Below are 25,222 nucleotides of genomic sequence, written 5' to 3'. Positions count from 1 at the left end.
TTTGTGTATGATTACACATCAGAAGAAATGATGTCATGGGTACCAATCCCCAACCCCAACCCCCCAAGACGCGAGCAGTCATCAAGATCACGATGCGATGCGATAGGCAGACTTCTGTACATGTTCATGCTTTGTATTCCATGCAATTCATCAATACTCTGTGTGAACAGCAGAACAAGAAGAAAAAGTGGAGGTGACACTGACATCCACCCCTTTTCCTCTTGACGATTCATCCTCATCCTCATTCTCATCCTAAACCATTCCCGTTCCCATCCATTACTCGTTCTCCCTTTCGCTCTCTTGCTGCACAGCTTCCCTTCTTGCTTTTGATCTGCTCTGCTTTGCTTTGACCCAGAAATATGAGGTCACTTCAGAAAAAGTAATAAAAAAAAGTATAAAAAAGAAAAGAAGAAGAGAAGAAAAAGAGGGGGGGGGGGAAGATGAGGAAAAAAAACAAACATGGCACGGCCCTTGTTTTTCTTCCAACACGACACTCCCCTCCAAACAACTGTCAGATCTAGTTTGTGAAAAAAAGAAAAAAAGAAGAAAAAGAAGAAGAAAAGGAAATTCATCAGGTCGTGAAAAAGGGGGGAAAACAAGAGACAAACAGAGTGAAAGCAAGGAAGATAGACTTTGGTTTTTTTTTCGTGGTTTTTGTTGGTGTTGGATGTCCGGCTGTGTTCATCATGGCTTTTGCCACGGAAAGAGATAAGAGGGGACGAGAGAATATAATGACCAAGAAATGTAGGAGTGAAAGGAAAATTGTACAAGACCGTCGCTATGCAAACCGGCCAACCTGAAACCCTCGGTTGGCTCTTTTTTTTCTTTCTTCTTCTTTGTTTTGTTTCGTTTTGTGAAAAGACGTTCCTGTTACTGTTGCTGTTGCTGTTGCTGTTTTGTAATGGCTGACGTTTTGTGGCCTGTCCTTCGGTTTTTTTTTCTGTTGTACAGTTTTGCTCCGTGTTGACGTATCAGAATCATTCCCAAGAGGTGGTTCATAGTCGAAGAACTTTCCAGATGGGGTTGCGGACATGGCTCAAAGTCCAGCAGTCCAGTTATCAGACCATCATCATCCTCCTGCCCATCCCTGAAGAAGGAGAATTCTCCGGCGACCCCTCCACCATGGTGGTATTCCCACGGCTCCTGACCCTCTGCCGGGGCGGACTCGATCCCGGGTCGTCAAACACCTTGGTAAAGGCCGGGCTGGAGTCGGGGTGCCTCTCGCGTCGGGGGGTCCTCATCGGGCTCTGGGTGATCTGGTCGGCCCGTCTGACAGCCTCGGAGAGCAGGTCGCGCAGGTCGGCTGCCCTCTTGACCAGCAGGCGGAGGCTGCTGGTGTCGAAGTGCATCTTCTTGTTGCTGTGCTGGTGGTGGTGCGTGCCGATGTTGCTGTGGCCATCGAGCAGCGCCTCCGTCATGGTCCGCTGCTGCATCACCTCTACCACGGACCGGACCACGCCGTTGACGTCGGGCGGCGGCTTGCTCAGTCTTGACTCCGGTGTCCGCGGTCGGCTCGGTCGGCTGCTGCTTCTCCCGTATTTGCCGTTGCCGTTGCCGTTGCCGTTGCCGCTGCCGTTGCCCGATTCCGAGGCGGGGAGGCTGCCACCGCCAAAGATGTCGTCGTCGGGAGAGAAGACGGACCGGCGGCGCGGCGACGGACGGTCCCGCACCACAGCCGTCTTGGACATGGCCGGTTCCCGGCCGTCGAGGGCAGCATCCAGCTTGTCGATCGAGGCCGAGTCGAAGTCATCGTCGGGTAGTCGGTCGTGGGCGTCAAAGGCATCGAGGTCGATCGATGACGTCGTCTCGCGATCGCTCTCGAGGGAGTCGTCATCGGGCGATGCGAGCGCGATGATGCCCTCCGCCTCCTTCCACAGGGTCGCCTGGGGTCCGTGGAGCAGGTCGAGGTCCCGGCCGTGGCGGCACAGGCGTCGCAGGTCGTTGACGAGCAGCGACAGCTCGCGGATCTGGCCGGAGTGGGCGCGGACGCTGGGCTGCGAGGCCTGGATGGACTCGGGCACGGCAAAGAGGCGGTCATCGTCCTTGTTGTCGTCGTCGACGTCGCCGCCGCCAAACTCAAAGTCGTCGTCCCAGTCCTCGCTGATGGTCTTGGCGCCTATACCCCACGTGCCGTACTTGGAACCGGCCGGCTTGGACTCCTCTGGGCCGTCGTTGACGATGGGAACGCTCTGGCTGCGCACGTGTGCGGGTGCCGGGCCCTTACGGTTGACGGAGCGGCCGCCTCTCGCGTCCGTCTCCTGCTTGGCGTAGGCAGTCTTGGGGCGGGACCTGCCGCTGTGCTCTTGCTTGTCGTGGGCCGGAGTTTCGCTCCAGTCAAACAGACTGCTCAGCGGACGTTCGCTGCGTTGGTCGTGAGTCGAGTCCGCGAAGCTAGAGATACTGGTGGCCATGGAGAGGCGGACGTTGGGGTTGACGCCCCTCAGGTTGACCATGCTGGTCTTGGAGGGCGGCGAGAGGGCGTTGGGAAGGTCGTCATGGTCCTGCCCCCAGTCGTCTTCGAAGTCATCGTCCATGGAGAACCGGGGGGGGCCCTTGGTCGAGCGGCTGCCCGAGTCGGTGCCGAGACCAGGCTCTGCAGCCGGGATCGACAGGGTGGCGCCACCCAGCGCAGCGGTGCGTCTGGGCGTCTGGGCGCTCTCGTCATCCTCCTCGAGGATCCTATCATCCTGGTTCCAGTCCTTTCCAAGCATATCCTGGATGGAGAGGCGCTTGTCTCGGCCACGGCCGGCTGTGCTCGGGGGTGACTCGTCGTACATGGAGTCCAGGGGCGTCTCCACGGTGCGTACACGGCCCGAAGTACCGGTACGGAGTGAGTCAAACAGCGTATCACTCTTGAAGTCCGTGTCCTCGTCGCCAGAGGTGAAGTAACGTAGTTCGCTCTCGGAGCCATCCAGGGTAGACGACCTTTCGCGGCGATGGGTCCTCAGATGCGACAGAGCGGCAGAACTCGTCGAGCTTCCCGAGGGTTGGTTCTGGCGCAGGGGCAGGCCGGCGGCACCGGCAGACGACTTTGGCCGTACCAGTTCATCGTCGTAGTCGTTTGAGGGACTGTAGAGCGGTCGAAGGGGCGATGACGATTTTTTCCTCCGGGGCTGCCGGCGGGGGGCTGATGAGGGGCCATCATCGGGTATGGGTACCGGCGCAACAGCAAAGTCATCAGGCGAGGTGACGGCCCTCGGGGCAGCGAGACCCACTGGGTCTCGCTGGAAGGCTATAGGGGTGAGGGGGTCGGAGACGACGTGGCGGGAGGTGGGTCCGGGGGTTGTCGGGTGCGAGTCGCGGCGCTTCGAGCGGCGCAGGCTGCCCGAGGTCCTAGCCATCCAGTCGGTCGCTGACGACAAGCTCATGGAGAGTGACCGACGAGCACGATGACCCTGGTGGGGTTTACCGGCAGACGACGACAGGGGAGGTATCGGCTCAGCTCCTTGGGACGTCTGCCTCATATTGGAGGCGGAGGCGCTGTCTTGGGGCGCCAAGGACACCATGCACGGCTTGACCAGATATGGCCTCTGCTGAGGATGCCTCGCGAAGAGGCGGAGGCGCTTCGGCGTGGGGTCGCGTGTCTGGCTCTGCGAGTCGAGGTCGACGATCCGGTTTGCGCTTTGACCGCCAGCGATTCTGGAGTGGAAGAATGACGTCCACTCAGACCTCACCCGAGACCGGCTATCCTTCTCCAGAGCCGAAGGGAGAAGACCATGGGCAGCTGGGACAGCAGCAGCAGCAGCAGCAGCAGAGTCCCTGTCGTCGGGGTCGGCGGGCGTCGCGGGGATGGCGGGAGACGTGGGAGACAGCGGGGATATCGGGCTGTACAGGGGTTCCTGGAGTCTCTGGAGGGTGGCGGTCCTCTGGTGGCTCGTGGCTGGCCGTCGCAGCGATGGAAGGTGAGTCCTGGACTTGGTACCCGGGCGGGCAGTTGTCGGGGTGTGATGGTGGAGGTAGCCAGGTGTGGGGGGGGAGCGCTTGACGAGCTTGTTGGGGGTCGGAGGAGGCACGAGAGAGCGGCGACGGGAGAGGACGGGTGCTGCAGACCCGTGGGAGAAGGCGATGGAGTCAGGGCCGACACTGGATCGGGGGCTGCCGTGCTGCGACGAAGGGCGAAGAGAGAGCCTCCTGACCCAAGAGGAACCGGTAGAGGAGAAGGAGGAGCGGACGGCGTCGGCCGCGGCGGGACCGACGGCAGGTTCGTCGTACTTGGAGAGAGACTGTCGCCTAGTGGAAAGGCGAGGGGTGGTGAACTGGGACGTCTTGGGCCTCTGGTAGCGCGACAGGGGTGGTCGGGACACTGGAGGGGTAGGGGGGAGTGTACGATGGTGGTTCTGCAAGTTCTGCTCGTTGTCGGTAAGGGTGGCCAGACTTGTGCTCGGTCTCGAAGGCGGGTGGTGGAGAGTCTGGTAGGAATAAGCACTGCGATGGTCGAGGCAAGGCACAGCGACTGCAGCCGAGGTGGAGGGCGGATGCGAAGAAGGAGGGTCGAGGGCGAAGAAGAAGTCGGGTGAATCAGCTGCCTCGCCAATGACTAGACCGGTGGTGGCAGTAGCAATGGCAGTACCGGACCCGACCAGCTAAACAGAGAGAGGATAATCAGTCTTCTTTATCCTACTGAACACGCGCGCGCGCACTAATGGCTTGTCTGCTCGATCACGAGGGGAAGAGGGGAGACGTGTTGGCGAAAAAGGAGGGGCATGATTGGTGGTAAGAGAGAGCGACGAACGCGCCAGGTGAAGGCAGATGAGCAAGTACCAGAGAAGGAAAAAGAGAGAGAGAAGGAAGGGTGAACAGGAGTGACTTGATATGCCGAGCACAAGCTCAAAGAAGAGAAGAGAAGAGAAGAGAAATTGACATGTGTAAAGCGAGCTCTGATGATTTACTCATGAATTACAAGCAGGCAGTCAAGTCAAAGATTGTGAAGATGTGAAGTGAGGAGGGGGGAAGGAGAGCGGAGGAAGAAAAGGAAAGGTGGGTGTTGCAATGGTTTCGGTACCAAGGCAAGAAGAGGAAAGGCTTCGTTTCGGAGGCTTACACTCGGGACGGTCTGCATGATTGCAAAAGAGAGACGAGAAGAGGGGGGGGGGGGGCACTATATCAGATGGCAGAGATGGACAGTCATGCTAATACAAGAGGTCGACGACGATGCTCGATGCTTCCGGTGAATACATTGTCGACTCTCTCTTCGTCTCCCGGCGTCGTGGTTCGTTCTCGCGTGTCGGTTGAGGGGGGGAGTTGGATGGAAGAAGAGGGTCCCTCTTTTCGAGATTGCTCTCTCCGTGGGTTCGCGCGCGCGCTGAGAGGATAACAGAAGAAGACCCGTTTTTGGCGTTTGGCGTTACGAAGAGCCAGGAGAAGAGGGGGGGGAGGGGAGAATAGAATAAGAAATAGAAGAGAAAAGAAACCTAAAGAGAGACCCAAAATAGAAAGAAAGGAAGAAGAAGAAAAAGGGTGATGAACTGTGCCCCTCGTTGCGTTCCCGGGGGGGAAGGATGGGAGAAACAGGAAGAAAGGAAAGAGAGACACGATGAGAATAAGAGAGAGAGAGAGAGAGAGAGACTCAGTGTCTCAGTGTCTCAGAGACTGATGAGAGAGACACTCAGAGAGAGAGAGAGGGAGAGAGAGAGAGAGATTGCGGAGGTCAGAATCCGGACGCGCGCTGGTGGGACTCGGAGGAACGAGGCAGGGGATCGGATTAGCCTGTAATTTAGTGCTTCAGGCTCTGTACATGGTGTTTGCAGGTTGTTTAGGGCGTACATGGCGTTGCTGGCCCGGGCGTGGCTGTAGGTACTTGATCATCTATGTGGCCGAACCCTACCTGCAGGGTGGACAGGACAGTGTGCACAGCTGTACTCATAGTGCTCTCGGTAGCTATATGCTGCTGCGATTATAGTGCTCTCGGCGGTTACATCCCACCTAGACACTATGGTTACATGGTTATAGTGCCCTCGGTAGTATTATGTTATAGTGGACCTCGGTGGTTGGATGGCGCATTACTCGGGAATCTTGTTTTTTTTTTGTTGGTATTTTTTTATGCACACTCCTCAATTCTCAATGTTATTTATGCCATCTATTATTCCACGCACAACACATAATAACAACACAACAAACAATAACAACAACAATAACAACAACAACAACAACAACAACAACAACAACAACAACAACAACAACAACAACAACAACAACAATAACAACAACAATAGCAGCAGCAGCAGCAGGCAATAACAACAGCAGCAATAGCAACAACAGCAACAACAATCCTCTATTCAGGAATACGTACGAGCACTCGTATTTCTACTCCGTTACCGACTCGGATACTGCTTATGAATCGGTACACTACGAGATATTACCTTTCCTCCCCACGGACCTCTCTGTACGTTGAAATGAACTCTACCTGAGATGATCATTATCGCTACGAGTACAGATGCAGATTACAGGTTACTACGAGTATACGAGTATTCTCTCCAAATCGTACATGTGCTGCGGCACCATCATCACTCGCCTGCGTCTGCTCGTCAGATGACTGCTGCGGATATCGCTGATGCTGATAATGCCTGACACAACAATTCTGGCCATCATCGTCATCAATACCACAGTCATCATCGCCGTCGCCATCAACCAAGCACAGACACCTGCCTACCTTTACGAGTAATGATAACGACAATAACAGATACAGAGAGAGTATTGTTCCGTCTGCTATATCACATATGTATAGTGCCGAGGACTGCTGTTATTCCGCAATACGAGATGACCATCTGATCCATGTCCCTACCATTGTTTGATCCCCTCGCATCTAGTATTAATTACCGAGTACATCTGTACGCAGAGACGGATCAGACCAAGGCTCTCCTCTCAATACGAGTACTGCCACCACCTAATACTGATACACACACGCAGAGGGAGAGGGGGAAGAGGGGGAGAGAGAGATTACCGCCGACCGGAGAATAAAAAAGGGCATTTATTAATACGGGCCCAGGAACAAGGCGAGACAAAGGCGGGCCGCATAGATGAGAAACAGAGGCCCCCCCAGTCCGTCCCCGGCCGGCCTTTGCCCTCTTCAGACTCTTTTTTTTTCGGCCTTTGACTTCTAACCTCTCTCAGCACTTGAAATCTCTCCACCTTGCCGCAGGGGTTTTATTGTTCCATTGTCCCATCAACCGTCCGTCGGCCGTCCATGTGCGACAAGAAGAGAGGTGCACAGCATACGGGTACTGGTAAGACGCATGCACTGCACGTATCACTATCAATCACGGTTATACCGCCCATCAATAGGACGAGGAGACAATCAGAGAGACATGGGTCGGTGACACTACTATTTTATCGTTCAGCCACACCGGTAGCAGCAGGAAGCAGGTACAGAGAAGATGTGGGTGAATTATGACGAATCGTCTCTAGAGAACTCGTCTAGGCGTTTTCCTTCTTTCTTCTAGTGTCACTCTCTCTCTCCCTCTCCCCTCCGCTTACCGAAACGAAAAGCCACATTGCCAAGATGCGCGTCATGGTTTTTGAGAGAGAGAGAGGGAGAGACAGAGAAGAGAAGGGGGGGGGGGGGGGGGGGGGCAAGATGGCCCGGCTACTAATATAGTCTGTGTTATTGATGTATGCAGGGATCTATACCGTGTACGAGTATAGACGAGGTAATAACTCTCAGCGAAGGGGAAAGGAAGAGAGAAGGGGGGTTCATCAGCTCCGTCGCCGCTAGATGTAATATCAAATAACCTTTTGTCCATATTCGGAGTATTTTCTCGAGGCCTCATTGTTCTCCTCCTGCAGTCAGCACCGGGATGCTTCTTGTTTTTCCTTCCTATTCACTTTCGAGAAGGGGGGAGGTGTGTGTGTTGTTGGGGGGGGGATTTCAGGCAGTTCTACAGAGAACAGGTACACTATTACTAAGCAACTGTTCAGGCCCATTCAAAGAGTGATTCAGGAAGCCAGTCGGGGAGGGAGAAGAGAGCGATCACGTCTTCAGCCACCAGCGACGCGTGGTTATGAGGATCCGCCTTCATGGGAAGAAGGAAAAAGCAACTTTGTCGGTAGGAGCAAGTACTTGTACGGTTTTATTTCTTGTGTCTTATTACGTCGTATAGACTACGGAGTATTATTACTGCTGCTGCGGCTACTTGCTACGGCTACTTGCTACTAGTAACAATACAGTGTACAGATTACAGATATATGCACTCGACCCGCCTGGAAGTGGCCTCACTGATAAGTATCAATATCAATACAAGCTGCTGCTGCTGCGGGTTATGAAGAAGAGGGCGTGGGCGTGTGCTTAATAGCTAATAGCTTGACAAGAGTAACCCGACAAAGAGCGGTTCCGTCGGTTCAATCATCACGTCACGATGTTTGTTGATCCACAAGAGGTCCAGGGAGAATTTGAAGCCGAGACCTTTTTTTTTTCTTTAAAAAAATTATTATTACTATTATTGTTATTATTAGTATCCTTATTCTTATTAATAAAACTTACAAAGAGCGCTCATGTTCCCTGTCCAGCTGGGGGAGGGGAGGGAGCGGAGGGGCTTCTCTTCTTTTCCTTTCCTTATTTGCCTCTTCCCCGAGGCAGAAAGTGTGGAGTAGAACATCCTTGTCGTTCAGTTCCCAGCTTCGTTCTGTTGACAAGAGGATTGACGACTCTCTTCTCTCGTTGTTTTCAAACTTTCTGAAGAGAACAGAAGACATGGCTTGAACGGCACATGACCTCTGAAACACACCCCAGAATGATGAGTCCAGAACATGATGTAGAGCCGTCGGGCTCAACTTCAGTCGGTAGAAAGATGGTAATAAATCAAATCAACTCTCTCTCTCTCTCTCTCTCTCTCTCTCTCACTCTCACTCTCACTCTCAACTCCTCCAGTGTCAAAAGTCTTACCAAGCAGTCGGTTTACGGTGTATCAGTAGTTCAGCAGTACCCACACACACACATACGAGTACACACACACACGCAAGTCAGCCCCAACGCGCCAAGGGAGGGCCAATGTCGAAGAGAAGGGGGGCGAGAACCAGTGAATCCATCCATCAGACCATCTCACATCGAAACCCCGCTCTGTTCGCGTACATGTGTTCCGAATAGCGATGCCTTGCGTAATTACATACAATGTACACACTGCCGTGCGAGTACTCTGTCTCTTCCCCTTCTTTTCCCGAACCGGCAACTTGGATCCCAAGGGATGAGAAGAGTTTTATTACTTTGGATTATGGTAAAACAAGCATCCGACCTACCTGTCGTCTCCTTCTTCTCCGTCCTCTCTCTCTTACTCGTGCTCCCCTCTCGAGTCTCCCCGATGCCTCTGGCGCTTACGAACATCGTGCATGAAGGACTTTCATCAATCATATCAAAGAATCGGGAAGGCCCTGCACACACAAAAGCAAGTACAGGTCGTAGATACATGTACGGATTCTCGTAATAACTCTACTTGTAAGAAGAATGAGGCGACGAACGTAAACATGAACAACCCCCCCCAGTTCTCATCTCCCATCGGATCAGCCAATACCAAAAGCTACTGTACCGGAGACGCGAATTGGCACGGCGCGTGTACGAGAGTTTTCAAGTTTTCGAGAGCCCAAGCATCATCAACGGGGCAAGTAATCCACCGAGCAATGGCATACATGTACATAAGCGCACATACTATTACATCACTAGTAATAATATCTAGTAATCATCACGCACCACAGCATGCGCATAACATCCATAGTACAGAAAGCTCAGTCGCCAATGTAGCAGAGGTCTCCGTACGCGTCGGCCAATTAAGCTCTGCCAGGATCGTTAGTCGCCGACGATGGGTCTAGCTGAGAAGAAGAAAGAGGGGAGATCCCTGGGAGTTGCTCACTTGGTGTAATCTGTTGCAGAGAGGGTAACATTGCACTGCGTGCTTCACCGCCTTGGACGGGGGCAGCTGCTACTGATGGGATCGAACTTTGATGCTGTTGGTTGTAGATATCATGATACAGCCTCGGAGGGAGTAGGTGTGGTAGACAGCGCTCGGGTGTGTGTAGTACCGCAGTGGTAACTAGCAGTTTTAGGAATCAATACATGTGTCTCTCTGTATACCTTGAGACTACTTGTGATAAGCAATGAATGTGTGCTCATATCTTGTCGGTAATAACGGCTCGTACGTATATGTACAGATCTGTATATGTATATATATCGCAGCAGAGGAATGTTAAAACTTGTGAACATAAAAAAATCTACCTTCAGATACAGGTAGACTACAGATACAAAGAGAGGAGCATATACCAAGAAATCCTTGACACATACACGCAGCTATAAGTCTACACATTGACCATGGTAAAGAAATGAGATGCATATAAACAGATGCAGTATAGAGTACGTGGTAGACGATTGTCAGCTCAGAGTAAAATCCCACAAAGTAATACGGCGACTGGTACAGGGTATTCAATTGCCATTGCCATCGTTTGCTCTCAGTCAAAGGTGGGGCAGTTGTGGCGCCCCACGGAAAAGTGCAAAGCCACGACAGTCAACTTCAACTTCAATTTTGGCGGGGCAGATGATTTTCGAGGTTGAACGGCTTCTCAGACAATTTCCAAGCCGAAGGGAGCCCAGGGCTGAACATCGTAAAATATATAATCACCTGCTGATGCACGCCCGTCCTCTAGCCTCGAGAAACAGTGTGTAGGCTACCCCCGCTTTCATTTCTCGACACAACATCTCAACCTTGAGAGAGGGAGACAGAGGCAGACAGACAGACAGACAGAGAGAGAGAGAGAGAGAGAGAGAGAAACTACCGCCACCACCATGGACGCCGACATCAGGACCGTCCTCCCCAACATTGACCCAGTAATATCCGACTACTCGGCCGGCTATCTCAACCACGCATCCAGGCAGTGGACGGAAGATGAGGACGGGACCAACAACGAGGGCGGTGCCGGATCGGCCACCACCTCACCGCTGGTAGAGGCGGCGGCGGCCATCACGGAGATACTGGTATCGGCGGCCGGCGAGCCGGACGAGCAGGTCAAGGCCAAGGTGTCGCAGCTGGTGGCTAAGTGGGTGGACCGGTACGCCGAGGCCAACGGCGGGCAGCGCATCGGGCCGTCCGAGGTGCGGAGGCTGGACCAGACGATCCAGGTGAGCGCGCAGCGCAACATGTCGTCGACGCTGGCCGTGGCCTCGGGCGGCGTCGACCTCGAGTCGGCCAACGCGCGCAAGGTCGAGTCCAAGGTCGATCGCAAGAAGCTCGAGAAGGCCGAGCGGAAGATTGCAGCCAAGCAGCAGAAGAAGACGTTCAAGACGGTCGAGTACGAGGCCTCCAAGCTGCTCAACCTGCCCGAGTCCACCGAGTCGTACGAGGAGTTCTACATGGCCGTCAACCCGCTGCAGACCGGCTCCGACAACGCCAACAAGACAAAGGACATCAAGATCGACAACATCGACGTCTCCATCAACGGTCTGCGCATCCTCGCCGACACGACCCTCACCCTCGCCTACGGCCACCGCTACGGCCTCGTCGGAAAGAACGGCATCGGAAAGTCTACCCTGCTCCGTGCCCTGGCTAGGCGTGAAGTTCCTATTCCTACGCATATCTCTATTCTTCACGTCGAGCAAGAGGTAGGTTTTTCTTTCCTTTCTCTTGAACATATCCCACGCCTTGTCCCCCCCAATCTACTCTACTCTATTAGAGAAGAGAGCGAGAGAGCGAGAGAGAGAGGGAGAGAGGAGCACAAGAGCTGACATTTCAACCCCCTAGATCACTGGTGATGACACTCCTGCTATTCAAGCTGTCTTGGATGCAGATGTCTGGAGAAAAGTGCTTCTCAAGGAGCAGGATGTAAGTTTTTCCCGATATCGTTGTCTCTCTCATTGCAGAAGGAAATATATATATATATATATATATATATATATATAAAGGAAAGAGAGAAAAATACAGAACGAGTGTTGACCTCCTGCCCAGACCCTCAACGAGAAGCTCACGGCTCTCGAAGCCCAGCGAGCCACGGTGGCCGACGCATCGGTCGATGCGGAGCGTCTTGACAAGGAGCGCGAGACGTACGATACCAAGCTGGGCGACGTGCAGTCCAAGCTGGCTGAGATGGATTCCGACAGGGCCGAGTCCCGCGCAGCCAGTATCCTGGCCGGCCTGGGTTTCTCGACCGAGAGGCAGCAGTTCGCGACCAAGACCTTCTCCGGTGGATGGAGGATGCGTCTGGCGCTGGCGCGTGCCCTGTTCTGCGAGCCCGATCTGCTGCTGCTGGACGAGCCTTCCAACATGCTGGACGTGCCGTCCATCACGTTCCTGGCCAACTACCTGCAGACATACCCGAGCACGGTGCTGGTCGTGTCTCACGACAGGGCCTTCCTCAACGAGGTGGCGACGGACATCGTGCATCAGCACTCGGAGCGGCTGGACTACTACCGCGGGGCCAACTTCGACTCGTTCTACGCCACGCGCGAGGAGCGGCTCAAGGTGGCCAAGAAGGAGTACGAGAACCAGATGGCGGCGCGGGCGCACCTGCAGGCCTTCATCGACAAGTTCCGGTACAACGCGGCCAAGTCGTCGGAGGCCCAGTCGCGCATCAAGAAGCTGGAGAAGATGCCGGTGCTCGAGGTGCCTGAGGCTGAGTATAGCGTGCACTTCAAGTTCCCAGAGGTGGAGAAGATGTCGCCGCCCATCGTGCAGATGTCGGGCGTCACGTTTGGCTACTCCAAGGACAACATACTGCTGCGCAACGTCGATCTGGACGTGCAGCTGGACTCGCGCATCGGCATCGTCGGCCCCAACGGAGCCGGCAAGACGACGGTCCTCAGCCTCCTCATCGGCCGCCTGGAGCCGCTGTCGGGCATCGTCACCACGAACCCGCGACTGCGCATCGGCTTCTTCGCCCAGCACCACGTCGACGCCCTCGACATGACCATGAGCGCCGTCAGCTTCATGGCGAAGACGTACCCGGGCCGCACCGACGAGGAGTACCGCCGCCAGCTGGGCGCCTTCGGCATCACGGGGACCACGGGCCTGCAGAAGATGGCCCTCCTGTCCGGTGGTCAGAAGTCGAGGGTGGCGTTCGCCTGCCTCGCCCTCACGAACCCCCACATCCTCGTCCTCGACGAGCCCTCCAACCACCTCGATATCGAGGCCATGGACGCCCTGGCCGACGCCCTCCGCAAGTTCGAGGGCGGTGTGCTCATGGTGTCTCACGACGTGACCATGCTGCAGTCCGTGTGCACGTCGCTCTGGGTGTGCGACCAGGGTACCGTCGAGAAGTTTGATGGCGATGTCAACCAATACAAGAAGAGGATCGCTGCGCAGGCTGACGCTGCCGGCGTGGTCAAGGCTCACTGATTGGGTCGTTGCAGAGGGAGACATACAGATTATATATATATATATATATATATACACACATATATCTATCGAACGGATGTTAAGAGAACACCCCCCCCCCCCCCCCCCCCCCAAAAAAAAAAAAAAAAAAAAAGAAAGAAAGAAAGAAAAAAGAAATCAAGCTATGAATTACACCGCACACCGTAAATTGCTAGCTGGGTAAGGGAATATATTGACAAACCTTGTACGAGTACCATCGTATTAGTCGGTCTCAGTGGTCCATGCCAAACAGCATCACGTGTGCCGTTGTGTTGTCAGACGGAGCGGCGGAATAATATCGGTAAAATTCTCGCCCGAGTTATCGGATCGGAACAGGGATTTCCCGGTGAAATTGATTGGATGATTACATCAAACAGATCACACTTGAGAAATTGGGGTTATTTGATGTTATATTTTGATGTTGTTGATGATAACTATACATAGGGGTAATCGTGACTGTAAAAGTAGCCTCTTATCGCTAGGGGACTGCCGATCGGGCCGGAACAACCTGTTCCGACTGATGACTCAGCTGTTTGTTCCAGCATGTGTATGGAGGCAAAATTGGACATCGCGAGTGACAACGACCAAGGTAATAATAAGGCTGTGTGGGTCGAGAGTAGGCTGAATTCCGTCTCGGGTTCATCAGAACGTGATTTATAATAACTCTGTGCTCGTATGTAGCTTCCCTTCCCCCCCGGTGGTTGGCAATTGTCCCGCCCATTCATCGCGTTAAATAATCTGTACGAGTACAGATTAGTCTGTACAAGCAATAAGAGTGCCTATACGAGTATTATCCGAGTATCGTCTCTCGGAAAAAGTAAATCTTCCGTTGGGATAAACCTGGCTAGTTCAGATGAGGGGACCCACTTGCAACGCACTACAGATTACCCTCCACCGGTGAAGAGCAACCAAGGGGGGGGGGAGGGGGGAGGTGGAACCAGGGATTTAGCTTACATGTAATAATAATACTCCGTACCCGTAATCCGTACTGGTAGAGGAAAGGACGAGAGGGAGAGAGAGAGGGGGGGGAGAGTGACATGACATGTGTATCTGTTCCGGCCGCCAATCCTGCAGGGGCAGCTGCAGGTAGGGACAGGACAGCACAGACGTACAGGTTATTAGACACGCGTACATACACACACACACACACACACACACAGATCTAATATTTGCTGCCTTGCCATGATGCCTTCTCTCCATCTCCTTCTCTCTCCCCTGATGTCAAGTGCAGTGGCAAGCAACGTCGGCGTCGTATGGCACCTTTCCTATCTGAGATGCGTAGCCGGGAGTAAACAATGGTCAATGTATGTAATCTGTAGTCGTAAAATGTACAGAGAAGGCAAGAGCGGTACGAGTACATTTCCGAGTACAGACTGATATGTACAGATTACACATACTCGTACTACAATACTCGTAGAGCGGAGAGATGAGGCCAGAGGGAAAGGGCATAGAGAGTCCCGCATTGCCCCTGCCTAGTTAATAAACCCAACTGGAGCCTAGAGCTTGGTGCTAGAAGCCTAGCGACTGGACAGAAAACAATAATAATCAATGCTTTCCCACTCAGGCGTCAACGAGACCCGCTTTCGGTCAAGACAGCTGGCGCACAGTCGACAGCTGTTGCTGTTTTGACTGGCTTTGGGCCGTTTCTGCTATTATTACTAGCTGTCCTACCGGGGAGGAGGGGGGAAACGTTGGAAAAGGAGCAATGAGGAAAAAAAATTGTAATGATAGTACAGCGGGAAACGGTAGAAGTAAACAGCTAGGCGGGTACGTATCCCGGCTCTCCTCTCCCCTGGAAAGCAGCTCGACGGTTGGCAACCGGCAGGTGGCCGGGGTGGTCTACCAGTGGCGGTGAGCACCAATTTCCACCGGGCAGCACCCAGTCCAAACCCACCTTTTGGCCTCTCCCCCGGCAAAAATCAACATCCACTCTTTTCTTTCCCTCCCTTCTCCCTCGCACACGCACCCCCCCCCCCTCTCTCAAAAGTCCATACATCCTTCAAGGCTCTCAGCACAGCTTCTCCAGGAATCTCCTCTTCCTTCTTCTCTGCCATCCAAACATTTTCCTAGTCCTCCCCTCCTCATACTCCTCAAACCCCAAAATAAACCGTCAATATGCGTGAGATTGTAAGTCGAGAACCCCTCTGTTCTGACGCGTTTCCTTTCCCCTCCTCTCCTGTCCCCTGACCTCTTTTCTATTACCCCGCCGGCCAACGTGCACCCAAGTCAACATTCCAACCCAAAAAGGGGGGGGGAACAGGCGAGGAGAAACGAGAAAGGGTCTCGCAGCTTTGCGTCAGTCGAATCTTTAGCTAACGACGTGTTTGTCCCCTCTCAAATAGGTTCACCTCCAGACCGGCCAGTGCGTAAGTTGATACCACCCCTGGAAGAAGAATAGGACGGCAGGAAGGTGAGGGAGATGGCGTCTCTTTGCCTCCCCTCTCTACCTCTTCCTGTCCAGCCTATTACGCGCTCTATTTTCGTGCGGTCAGAACACTGACTCTCGTCTTTTCAATCCAACAGGGTAACCAGATTGGTGCTGCCTTCTGGCAGACCATTGCTGGCGAGCATGGCCTTGACAGCAACGGTGTCTACAACGGCACCTCGGAGCTCCAGCTCGAGCGCATGAGCGTCTACTTCAACGAGGTACGTTTTGTCGAGATATGGTGGCATGGTAGCATGGTGGCATCTTGGCTGACACGTCTCTTGTCGACAGGCTTCCGGCAACAAGTACGTTCCCCGCTCCGTCCTCGTCGACCTCGAGCCCGGTACCATGGACGCCGTCCGTGCCGGTCCCTTTGGCCAGCTCTTCCGCCCCGACAACTTCGTCTTCGGTGCCTCCGGTGCCGGCAACAACTGGGCCAAGGGTCACTACACTGAGGGTGCCGAGCTCGTCGACAACGTCCTCGACGTCGTCCGCCGCGAGGCCGAGGGCTGCGACTGCCTCCAGGGCTTCCAGATCACCCACTCCCTCGGTGGCGGTACCGGTGCTGGTATGGGTACCCTGCTCATCTCCAAGATTCGCGAGGAGTTCCCCGACCGCATGATGGCCACCTTCTCCGTCGTCCCCTCGCCCAAGGTCTCCGACACCGTTGTCGAGCCTTACAACGCCACCCTCTCGGTCCACCAGCTGGTCGAGAACTCGGACGAGACCTTCTGCATTGACAACGAGGCTCTCTACGACATCTGCATGCGTACCCTCAAGCTGTCCAACCCCTCGTACGGTGACCTGAACTACCTGGTCTCTGCCGTCATGTCGGGCGTCACCACCTGTCTCCGCTTCCCCGGTCAGCTCAACTCTGACCTCCGCAAGCTGGCCGTCAACATGGTCCCCTTCCCCCGTCTGCACTTCTTCATGGTCGGCTTCGCCCCCCTGACCAGCCGTGGATCCTACTCGTTCCGCGCTGTCAGCGTGCCCGAGCTCACACAGCAGATGTTCGACCCCAAGAACATGATGGCTGCCTCTGACTTCCGCAACGGTCGCTACCTGACCTGCTCTGCCATCTTGTACGTTTATCCCTCTCAGTCCCTTCTCCCGCCATCTTTGACGTGACTTGTGCAAGACTGACAATCCAACCAACAGCCGTGGTAAGGTTGCCATGAAGGAGGTCGAGGACCAGATGCGCAACGTCCAGAGCAAGAACTCGTCGTACTTTGTCGAGTGGATCCCCAACAACATCCAGACTGCTCTCTGCGCCATTCCTCCCCGTGGCCTCAAGATGTCGTCCACCTTCATCGGTAACTCGACCTCGATCCAGGAGCTCTTCAAGCGTGTCGGCGAGCAGTTCGCCGTCATGTTCCGTCGCAAGGCTTTCCTTCACTGGTACACTGGCGAGGGTATGGACGAGATGGAGTTCACCGAGGCCGAGTCCAACATGAACGACCTTGTCTCGGAGTACCAGCAGTACCAGGATGCTGGTATCGATGAGGAGGAGGAGGAGTACGAGGAGGAGGCTCCTCTTGAGACCGAGGAGTAAGCTTGGTCCTATACCGAAGCCTCTCCCATGGCCCTGGCCAGCGCTCACGATGCCCGTCGTTGCACGTGTGTGCCTAGGCCACGGTGAATCTAGTCAATAAGCCAGCCTTGATCAATTTCTCTTCTTGAGTTGTGGGGGTGATGGTGCTATGAAATCAAGGGAGGGGAGTTGTTCCTAGCCATGTTTAGCTTGGCAGCACAATCAACGTATTAGTAGCTGTGCCCAACGAAACATGTCATTCAAAGTACTCTAATACCCTACAATTCTATGCTTTTACAACTTCTTCAGTATCTTAACAAACGGTTACGAGCTTGTAAATCCTTTGGCTGCCGCCATGCTTGATTGTCGTGGTGTTAAAACTGTTCGCGTTGCAATCAAGGAGACGCGTCGGAAGGTCCACGTGATGTGATTAGTCATTTCGGATTTCAGAAAATTGAGAGGGACAGGGACGATGTTTCTTTGGCAGCTCCGGAGCTCTGCAACCCACTCCCGCTCCTGTCCGACGACGACGACGACGACTTTTTGTTTGTTTGTTGATCTTTTCTTTCTTCTTGCAAAAAAAAAAACACCACCTGAACCCAATGGCAGCCGCCATGGTTTCTCCCAGCCGGAGCAAGGCGTTGGCCTGCGCTTCCCGGGCCACCTTGACGGTCAGCCTGCCAGGATTCCTCGTCCCGGCATGGCAGCAGGTCACAGCGATGACGACCGCGACAACTACCACGACGGTGATGAGCCAGATGCACCAGCAGCAGCGTCCCCGACAATTCTCCACGACGACTCGACTATCTTCCAAGCTTGGACGGACCCCCATCTCCATACCTCCCGGCGTGGAGCTCATCATGGGCGAACCCGTGCTTCAGCGTGGGGTGAGGGATTGGAAGTCGACTGCTAAGAGGATTATAACTGTCAAGGGACCATTGGGTATGTTTCAGGGAAGAGGGGAGTGAAGAAAAAAAACAAAGAGAAAATTGGCCGCTGACGACGTACAGGTCAACTTGAACTTGAAGTGCCGGATTTCGTCAAGTTGGAGAAGAATGAGGAGGAGAAGACTGCCATTCTCAGCGTGGCTAATGTTGACGCGAAGGGGCAGCAAGATATGTGGGGTGAGTTTCTTCTTCATTCACCGTCCTCTGGAAGAGAGAGGGAGAAAATAATGAAGAAGAAGAAGAGGATGATGACGATGAATGGAGGGACTGACTCTTGAAAACGATTAGGGACATCATGGGCATACCTCCGCAACAGCATCATGGGCGTATCCGAGGGTCATAGCGCCATCCTCCGCCTCGTGGGTGTCGGGTACCGCGCCACGGTGGAGAAGCGCACGGGCAAGGAGGAGTTCCCCGGGCAGGACTTCCTCTGCCTGAAGCTGGGGTTCACGCACCCGGTCGAGGAGGGGATCCCGCGCGGCATCAAGGTGACGACGCCTTCGCCCACGCGCATCCTGCTCGAGGGGACGGACAAGGAGACCATCATGTCATTCGCCGGCAAGGTCAAGCAGTGGCGCAAGCCGGAGCCGTACAAGGGCAAGGGCATCTTCATCAATGACGAGACCATCAAGCTCAAGTCTAAGAAGATTAGCTGAGCGACCGGCTCAGAGCGTCTTGATTCTCTGAAAATCATGTCATATACCACTACTCTGTACTATTACTACATGTGCGTGTCGATTTTTCTTTTTTTTTTTATAAAGGGAGAAATGTGCAATATAACACGTGCGTTATCTATAATATACAATCTTCATCTCCCAAGTGACAAGGAGACGCGAACACGGCGAGGAAGCTCTTCCCTATAAGTTGGCCACCAGGACAGGCGAACGCAGCGAGAAGGGGCTCCACGCAGGAGGTCCCCGGCAGGGACTGACCAGGTGAACGGCAAAAAATATATATCTATATAGACTTTTCGCAGTAATGGCATCGAGTGTCAAAAAAGAAAAAAGCACTCAGGGGAAGCTTGGAAGTTAGTAAGAGAAGAGAAGTGGAGACGCGTCTTAACAAGATCAAGTGACAAAGAGCAAAGCAGCAGCCAAACCAACCCGGACCCCCCTCCCCAATCCCACTGCGTTTCTTTGCTTCCAAGTTCCGACAATTCCATCCGACATCATCTCCCCCGCAAGGACCAACCCATCACATTTGCGCTGCCAGGAGGCGGTCGTTCCCGAGGGACTTTTTTTTTTCTCTCTTTTTTTTCTCTTCTTAATTTTCAATTTTGTATGTTTCTTCCACAAAGAAGACGACGGAAGAGAGCGAGGAAAGACTGAGAGCGAGGAAAAGAAGAGAAAGAAGGGGAAAGAAAGGAAGGAAAGAAAAGAAAAGAAAAGAAAGAAAGAGCCAAGAAATGTCCACGTCGGCTCCCCGTCTCCGGTCGCTGTACCGCTCTCTCCTCCGGGAACTCCCACCACGTCCTGTCCTGTCCCTACCGCGCGCGCCCGTGCACGGCCGACTCCGCGATTCGTTCGCCGCCTCTCCCGGCTCCGACTCTGCCACATCGAAATCGGCCGACTCTACGACGGCGCGACGACCCCCTGCACACGTTGAGGCCGCCCGCGCCCACCAGCTGGCCACGTATCTGCGCTCGCAGCGGTCCTACGTCAACCTCATCGAGAGGTACAACCCCGGTATCAACATGGAGGACGAGGATCGGATCCGTCTCACGGCTCGGAGGGTGGGAATGGATATGCCTGAGGAGTACAAGAAATAGGGGGTTTCCCCCTTTACAATGTATGTATACTGGGAGGGCATGTACGAGAAGGAATCTCTCTCCTATCACTGTAAATTATACGCGTATACAAGGACACAGAAAGAGGCACTGGAAGAGGAAAACAATCGTTGATTTCGTGCATGTTCGTGCCCGCAAGGCGTGGTGGTGCACCTGTATATATATATAATATACCTGAGCCTGAGTCTGAAGTATATTATATACATAGTATACCTGAGCCTGGAGTATATATATAGAGAAATCTCCAAACATTGAAAGAGGCCAGTGGCAAATATAAACGAATGGGGGGGTATCATGGCTCTCAAAAGGAGAGAAGGAAATAGAAATATAAAGGCGACAAGGAGCGGGAAAAAAAGAGATGGGAGTAAATCAGACACTTGCACCGCCATCCTCGATGAGTGTCTCGTCCCACCCACCCGTGTCGAGAAGCCACTCGGCCGTCGTCTCCTTGACGGCCCGGATCTTGTTGGCGAGCGCACTGTCCCACTGATCCTGCACGAGACGCACCTTGTCCTGCAGGTCCTCTGTGAGACGCACCTCCTCTGCGGCGCGCATGGCCCTGGCAGCCTCCTGACGGTCCGCCTTGGTCGGGGTGGCACCGCCGTCGTCGGCGCCGTCGGCACTGTCGACCTGGGTGGCCACGACCCTCGCCTCGGCCGTGGCGATGGCCTCCTTGACCTCGTGCAGCAGGCAGAGGAGGTTGGTGTGCGCCTCTATGAACTGATACGTGCTCTTCTCCGTGTGGTGGACCAGCGTGAGCAGGTACTGCATCGGGTGGTCGACGTACGCCGGGTTCTCCTCCAGCTCCGACGGCGGGACGTGGATGGTGAAGCCCGCCAGGTCCGGGGGTATAGACTCCAGCAGGCCGGATAGGGCCGGGGCAATGTCCCAGAAGGCCGAAAGCTGGAGGGCCACGCCCCGCTGCACGGCGTCGTCGACGACGACGCCCAGGTGGCGGGTGCGCTCGAGCACTTCGCGTGCCATGGCGTTCTCCCGCTGGCGCGAGTCCGCGTCGAAGAAGGCCTCCGCACTCGTCGCCTTTTCCGTGTTGTTCGCCAGCCGGTACGGGAGGACCACGACCTCGCGGAACTTGTTGTTGCGGTCTGACAGAATGTCGTAGATGGCGCGGTGGAGCGTCTCGCGCGCCTCAAACACCCACTTTAGTAGCGTCAGCTTCTCCAGAAGCTCCGGCCGGTCGTCGCCCTCCTCCTGCGGCATGTCCGCGTCGTTGTTCTGCAGGTCGGATAGCGTGCGTGACAGGTTGGTGTACAGCTCCGTCGCCGTCTCGATGCGCCGACTCAGCATATCGTTGGCCGGCATCACCACCTGGTCCTGGAAGGCCTCGTACTCGCTCTTCTCGAGATCCTTCTTCCGTTCGTTCTCTTGCTGCCGGAAGTCCATCTCGATGGCCCCCGCGTCCGCGTACCCGAGGTTGCCGCTGCTGACTTCCTGGTGCAGGTTCGCCCGCAGACTGCGCCATCGCTCCGATGCCGCACCCTCGAACTCCTCCCGCCGCTTCGAGCTCTCCTTGGCGAAGGCCTGCTTGATGCGCTCCAGCTCCGACATGTCGCTAATCTCCCGCACCGAGTTCCGGATCGATGCCAGCTCTGGGTGGTTGTTGTTGACGGCAGGGTGGTGCCGCGGGTAAGGCGGCGGTAGAGTCACCAGCCGAGACACGTCCAGCGCTTGGCGCTCCATGGGCTCGTGCGATCGTATCGGCGTCTGCGTCGAGCTGGCCGCCCATGGCTGCGGGGTAGTCGCCGACTCGTTCTTATCGTGCCACCCCGTCTTCTCGGGCGGGTACTCGGTTCCCGACCAGCCCGACCCGTCGTTGGACGGGTTGTCGTGTGATGAGTCCGAGGGGTCCGCCTCGGCCCACTGGTGCTTGGGAAGACCCATGTACTTGGACTCTCGCTTAGATCGCTCGATGCGCCGCGACGGATCCCCTTGCGAGTCGGCCTCCCACCAGCGGCTAGATGACCTGCCCCGGGAGCTGCCGTCGCCGTGATTGTCGCTGACGCTCATGCTGAGGATGGGTGAGAGCGAGGGCATGTAGCTCGACGAGCCCATGACGGGAGCTTGGCCGCTCGTACTCGGCGACGGAGGCAGGCGGTTGGCAGAGGTGGGTTCGGAGCTCGGTCCGGCCTCGCCTGCTAGCACGGCCCCGAATGAGCCCCTCTGGGAGCGTGTCGGCTCCGATGATTGAGGGGTCCACTCATCGTGAGATGTGACAGATGCTGTCCTGGGGGGCATCATAGGACGGAATAAGTCGCGCGTGAGGTCGAAAATCTCGGACCCCATAGCCCCAATGGCGGTCGAGTACCTTTCACGACGGATCCGTGACTCGTTGACCATGAAGTCGGCGAATAGGCGCACACGGTCGGCATCTGTCTGGGCCACGGCCTCGTGGGCCGCGAAGCTCTGGAACCGTTCAATCGTACCTGCGGCAAACTGCTCGGCGCTCTGGGTGATGACGAGGTGCTTCGATATAGGTGTGCACAGGGACGCAGGCGGTCGTGAAGAGTCCCTTGGGTGGGAGCTCGACGCCGACCTCACTTGAGGAGGCGGGGTCGGCAGTGACTTTGGGGCTGCGCTGGAGGAGGAGGCGCCCGCAGTCGTCCTGGGCACCGACTTGGGGTAGAACGGAGAGAAAGGGGGGGTGGCCGTGTCCAGCGGGTTGGGATTCTGCATCGTCCCGGCGGTACGGGGTGTCGAGTTACGCGAATCGGCTGTCGTACTAGATTCGCCTGTATGCGGCGTTTCGATCGGATGCCCGCCACGAGGTGTCGTCGGCTTTGGGGGACGAGGTGGGGTGGCCCCATTCGACGAGCCGCTGGGGACCACGATGTCTGAAATACCGTGAGGCCGAGACCCCTCATCCATGGACTGGCGTTCTCCGTGACGCGTGCGGCTCTCAGTCCGCCTCTGGAGTATCGTCTTGTCGTGACGCACAGCCTTGGCCCTGTTCAGCCCGGACGCGCTTGAGGACGAGCCAGGAGCGTCGGGAACGTTAGCGGCGGTCTGGGCGGTCTCGGTGTCGACTGTCAAGCCCGCATGGTTACGATCCACCGCCATTGTCGGCTCCGGCTCGCGGCTTCCCTCGACCCAGCCAGCCGGAGTCGGCGGCACGGGGCCGAGCGTGGAGGCAGCAGGTCGCGGTCGGCGTGTCGGGGGCGATATTATGGGGACGGCCGTGCGGTCCATGCCCTGGACGCTCTGTGATCGCGAGCTGGCCGGCGGCGGTCCCGGCGGCGGCGGAGGCACAGCCATGCCCAGCTCCCCCCGGACTTGGGATCCTGAGCGTGAGCGTGCCGACGTGGGCGTCTCGACGGCACCGGCCGACACGGCTCTACGCGCGCCGGGAGGGCCCGCTTGAGGGGTTAGGGGACCACTGTGTGAGACTGTAGAAGACGGCCGCGACAGTTCCGGCGAGTAGAACGATGACGGGCCCATGCTCTGGCGTGTTTGGTGATGGGGCTCAGGAGTGGCTGGCTGGTCGGAGTCTCGATTGCGTCGGCCAAAGGATGGCAGACCGAACCTACGTTCACGGGAGGCGCCTCTCGACCCCGGAGGTGGGGGGAAATTTTGACTGACGGGTGGCTGTATGTTGGAGGCAGGTATCCTGGGCGGGGGCTGAGCCAGACTTCCGTTGGAAGGCGAGCCACCGTGATCTATGACGATGCTTGCGGGGCGTTGCTGCTGCTGACCCCTCGGCGGGCTATAAGGCGGCGGAGGCGGAGGCGGTCCTGACACTGCGTGGCGGGTGAGCAGATCATGTTAGCTACCTGCTGATACGCATAGCCGGCGGAGACGATTGGAGGAGACGTCGGATGCTCACCATGCGGTTCGGCAGTATACGACGATTGGCGGTCCACGGTCTGTGCAGGCGATGCAACCCATTCCTGAGGGTTGTAAGGTTGGATGGCGCTCCCCGGCGTCTGAGCCGACACCAGGTGAGAGGACGCCATGGAGAGGGCCGAGATGGGTGTGCCGTGAGGCTGCAGGTTGTGAGAGGAAGAGCCCAGCGAAGCCGTCATGAGCGGGTTCAGACCGAAACGGAGCCGCGGGGTGTCGCGGGAGGAAGAAGACATCGTGTCTGCTGGGACGGTCTGCCGCGGGAAACGAGACCGACACTCGAGTGAGTATAATTAGAAAGGGTAGTGGCCGCCTGAATGGGCCAACCGACGACAGGATGAAGCAAATGGAGCCAGTCCAAGGACGCGGGGGAAACCACTTTTTTCCTCTTCTTTTCTTTTTTTTCGTTTCTTCTTTTCTCTAGCCTCCCCCAAACGCCGATGGAAGGGAGGAAAACGCCTTACTTCCTTTCAGACGGCGAGGGGAGCGTAGCAGCTGGATACGAGGTTCATGCGCGGGAGATTACTCTTCAATGATGAGGAACAAGGCGAAGGTGGGGGGAGAGAGCAGAGAGTACGGATAGTCTCACCCAAGATAAGTCGGACGGCTGGTCTTTTTCTTCCTGCATACGAGGAGAGACGAGAGCACCTACCTACAAAGAAGTAGGTAATATTGGTAGATGGTAGGGTGGAGCGTGTCAACCAAGCTGCCAAGCCGGGAGCTTCTGGTCTCCTATGCTCAAGCCAGACGGGGGAACAGCGATGGGGCCTTGAGCCGGAGGTCTCGAAGGTTGCGAGGCGGTCACGTACACGGCAGGGAGAGGAGGGGAAAGGGTGATGACTGCTGTGCTTCCCTGGCCTGTCTTCGTATCGCACGATGTATCTTGGGGGTGTAGGGACCATGTAGCAGCACTAACAAGTCGCCAAGCAAGCTGTCCCACCGTAGGTAGGGATTCAAACACGGGACAGCCAGAGGGCCAAATGGCAGCTGTGAGAAGCGACGAGTCGAGAAGGGGGAGGGAGAAGCAGAGACCCCTGCATCCACCCATGCGGGTGTGCGGGTGAGGGGCTAGCCTTCTTCTTCTGAGAGAGAGGGACCGAGAAATAGTCGGCCCCTGCAAGTGCCGAGTAGGTGGTGAGGCATACATATACATGCCTGAACCGGATTTCTATTGGAATATGCAGCAGAGAAATCGTGGTCCGGCTAAATATAGTAGTGATGGAGGCCATTACTCGATGAGAAGCAATATTGCGCGTGGTGATACACGGTGACACGTGATGATCTTGTAGCATGGCAAGTAGTCGAAGTAGCACCGCCGGTGCTCTGTATACCACAGGCTGAGTAATGCAATCAGAT

General features: G+C 55.6%; 6 protein-coding genes across 6 annotated transcripts; 4 read left to right on the top strand and 2 right to left on the bottom strand.

Moving 5' to 3' along the window:
• Positions 1-1,058: 1,058 nt before the first annotated feature.
• On the bottom strand, positions 1,059-5,059 carry GMORB2_5004 (uncharacterized protein; the record flags this gene model as incomplete). The annotated part of the gene is made up of 2 exons (XM_035466978.1): positions 1,059-4,583; positions 5,042-5,059. 2 exons carry the CDS (start codon positions 5,057-5,059, stop codon positions 1,059-1,061), a joined length of 3,543 nt encoding a protein of 1,180 aa, XP_035322990.1.
• A 5,703-nt stretch (positions 5,060-10,762) lies between these two features.
• Positions 10,763-13,471, top strand: GMORB2_5003 (ATP-binding cassette, subfamily F, member 3; the record flags this gene model as incomplete). The annotated part of the gene is made up of 4 exons (XM_035466977.1): positions 10,763-11,525; positions 11,761-11,795; positions 11,919-13,238; positions 13,466-13,471. 4 exons carry the CDS (start codon positions 10,763-10,765, stop codon positions 13,469-13,471), a joined length of 2,124 nt encoding a protein of 707 aa, XP_035322989.1.
• Positions 13,472-15,664: 2,193 nt separating this feature from the next.
• Positions 15,665-17,299, top strand: GMORB2_5002 (beta-tubulin; the record flags this gene model as incomplete). The annotated part of the gene is made up of 4 exons (XM_035466976.1): positions 15,665-15,688; positions 15,846-15,968; positions 16,039-16,829; positions 16,906-17,299. Coding segments are annotated over 4 exons (1,332 nt in total), but the record flags the coding sequence as incomplete, so codon positions are not given.
• A 593-nt stretch (positions 17,300-17,892) lies between these two features.
• Positions 17,893-18,881, top strand: GMORB2_5001 (large subunit ribosomal protein L6; the record flags this gene model as incomplete). The annotated part of the gene is made up of 3 exons (XM_035466975.1): positions 17,893-18,220; positions 18,289-18,402; positions 18,514-18,881. 3 exons carry the CDS (start codon positions 17,893-17,895, stop codon positions 18,879-18,881), a joined length of 810 nt encoding a protein of 269 aa, XP_035322987.1.
• A 749-nt stretch (positions 18,882-19,630) lies between these two features.
• Positions 19,631-19,993, top strand: GMORB2_5000 (Complex 1 protein (LYR family); the record flags this gene model as incomplete). Its single annotated transcript, XM_035466974.1, has 1 exon — positions 19,631-19,993. The coding sequence occupies one exon, from the start codon at positions 19,631-19,633 to the stop codon at positions 19,991-19,993; it is 363 nt and encodes a 120-aa protein (XP_035322986.1).
• Positions 19,994-20,380: 387 nt separating this feature from the next.
• On the bottom strand, positions 20,381-24,102 carry GMORB2_4999 (uncharacterized protein; the record flags this gene model as incomplete). The annotated part of the gene is given in 2 exon segments (XM_035466973.1): positions 20,381-23,707; positions 23,719-24,102. The coding sequence occupies 2 exon segments, from the start codon at positions 24,100-24,102 to the stop codon at positions 20,381-20,383; spliced, it is 3,711 nt and encodes a 1,236-aa protein (XP_035322985.1).
• Positions 24,103-25,222: the final 1,120 nt, after the last annotated feature.

This window comes from Geosmithia morbida, assembly GCF_012550715.1.
Source record: "Geosmithia morbida isolate 1262 chromosome Unknown scaffold_3, whole genome shotgun sequence".
Classification (NCBI taxonomy): Eukaryota; Fungi; Ascomycota; class Sordariomycetes; order Hypocreales; family Bionectriaceae; genus Geosmithia; species Geosmithia morbida.
The sequence above is the reverse complement of the archived record's forward strand: the minus strand, read 5'-3'. Positions and strand labels throughout refer to the sequence as shown.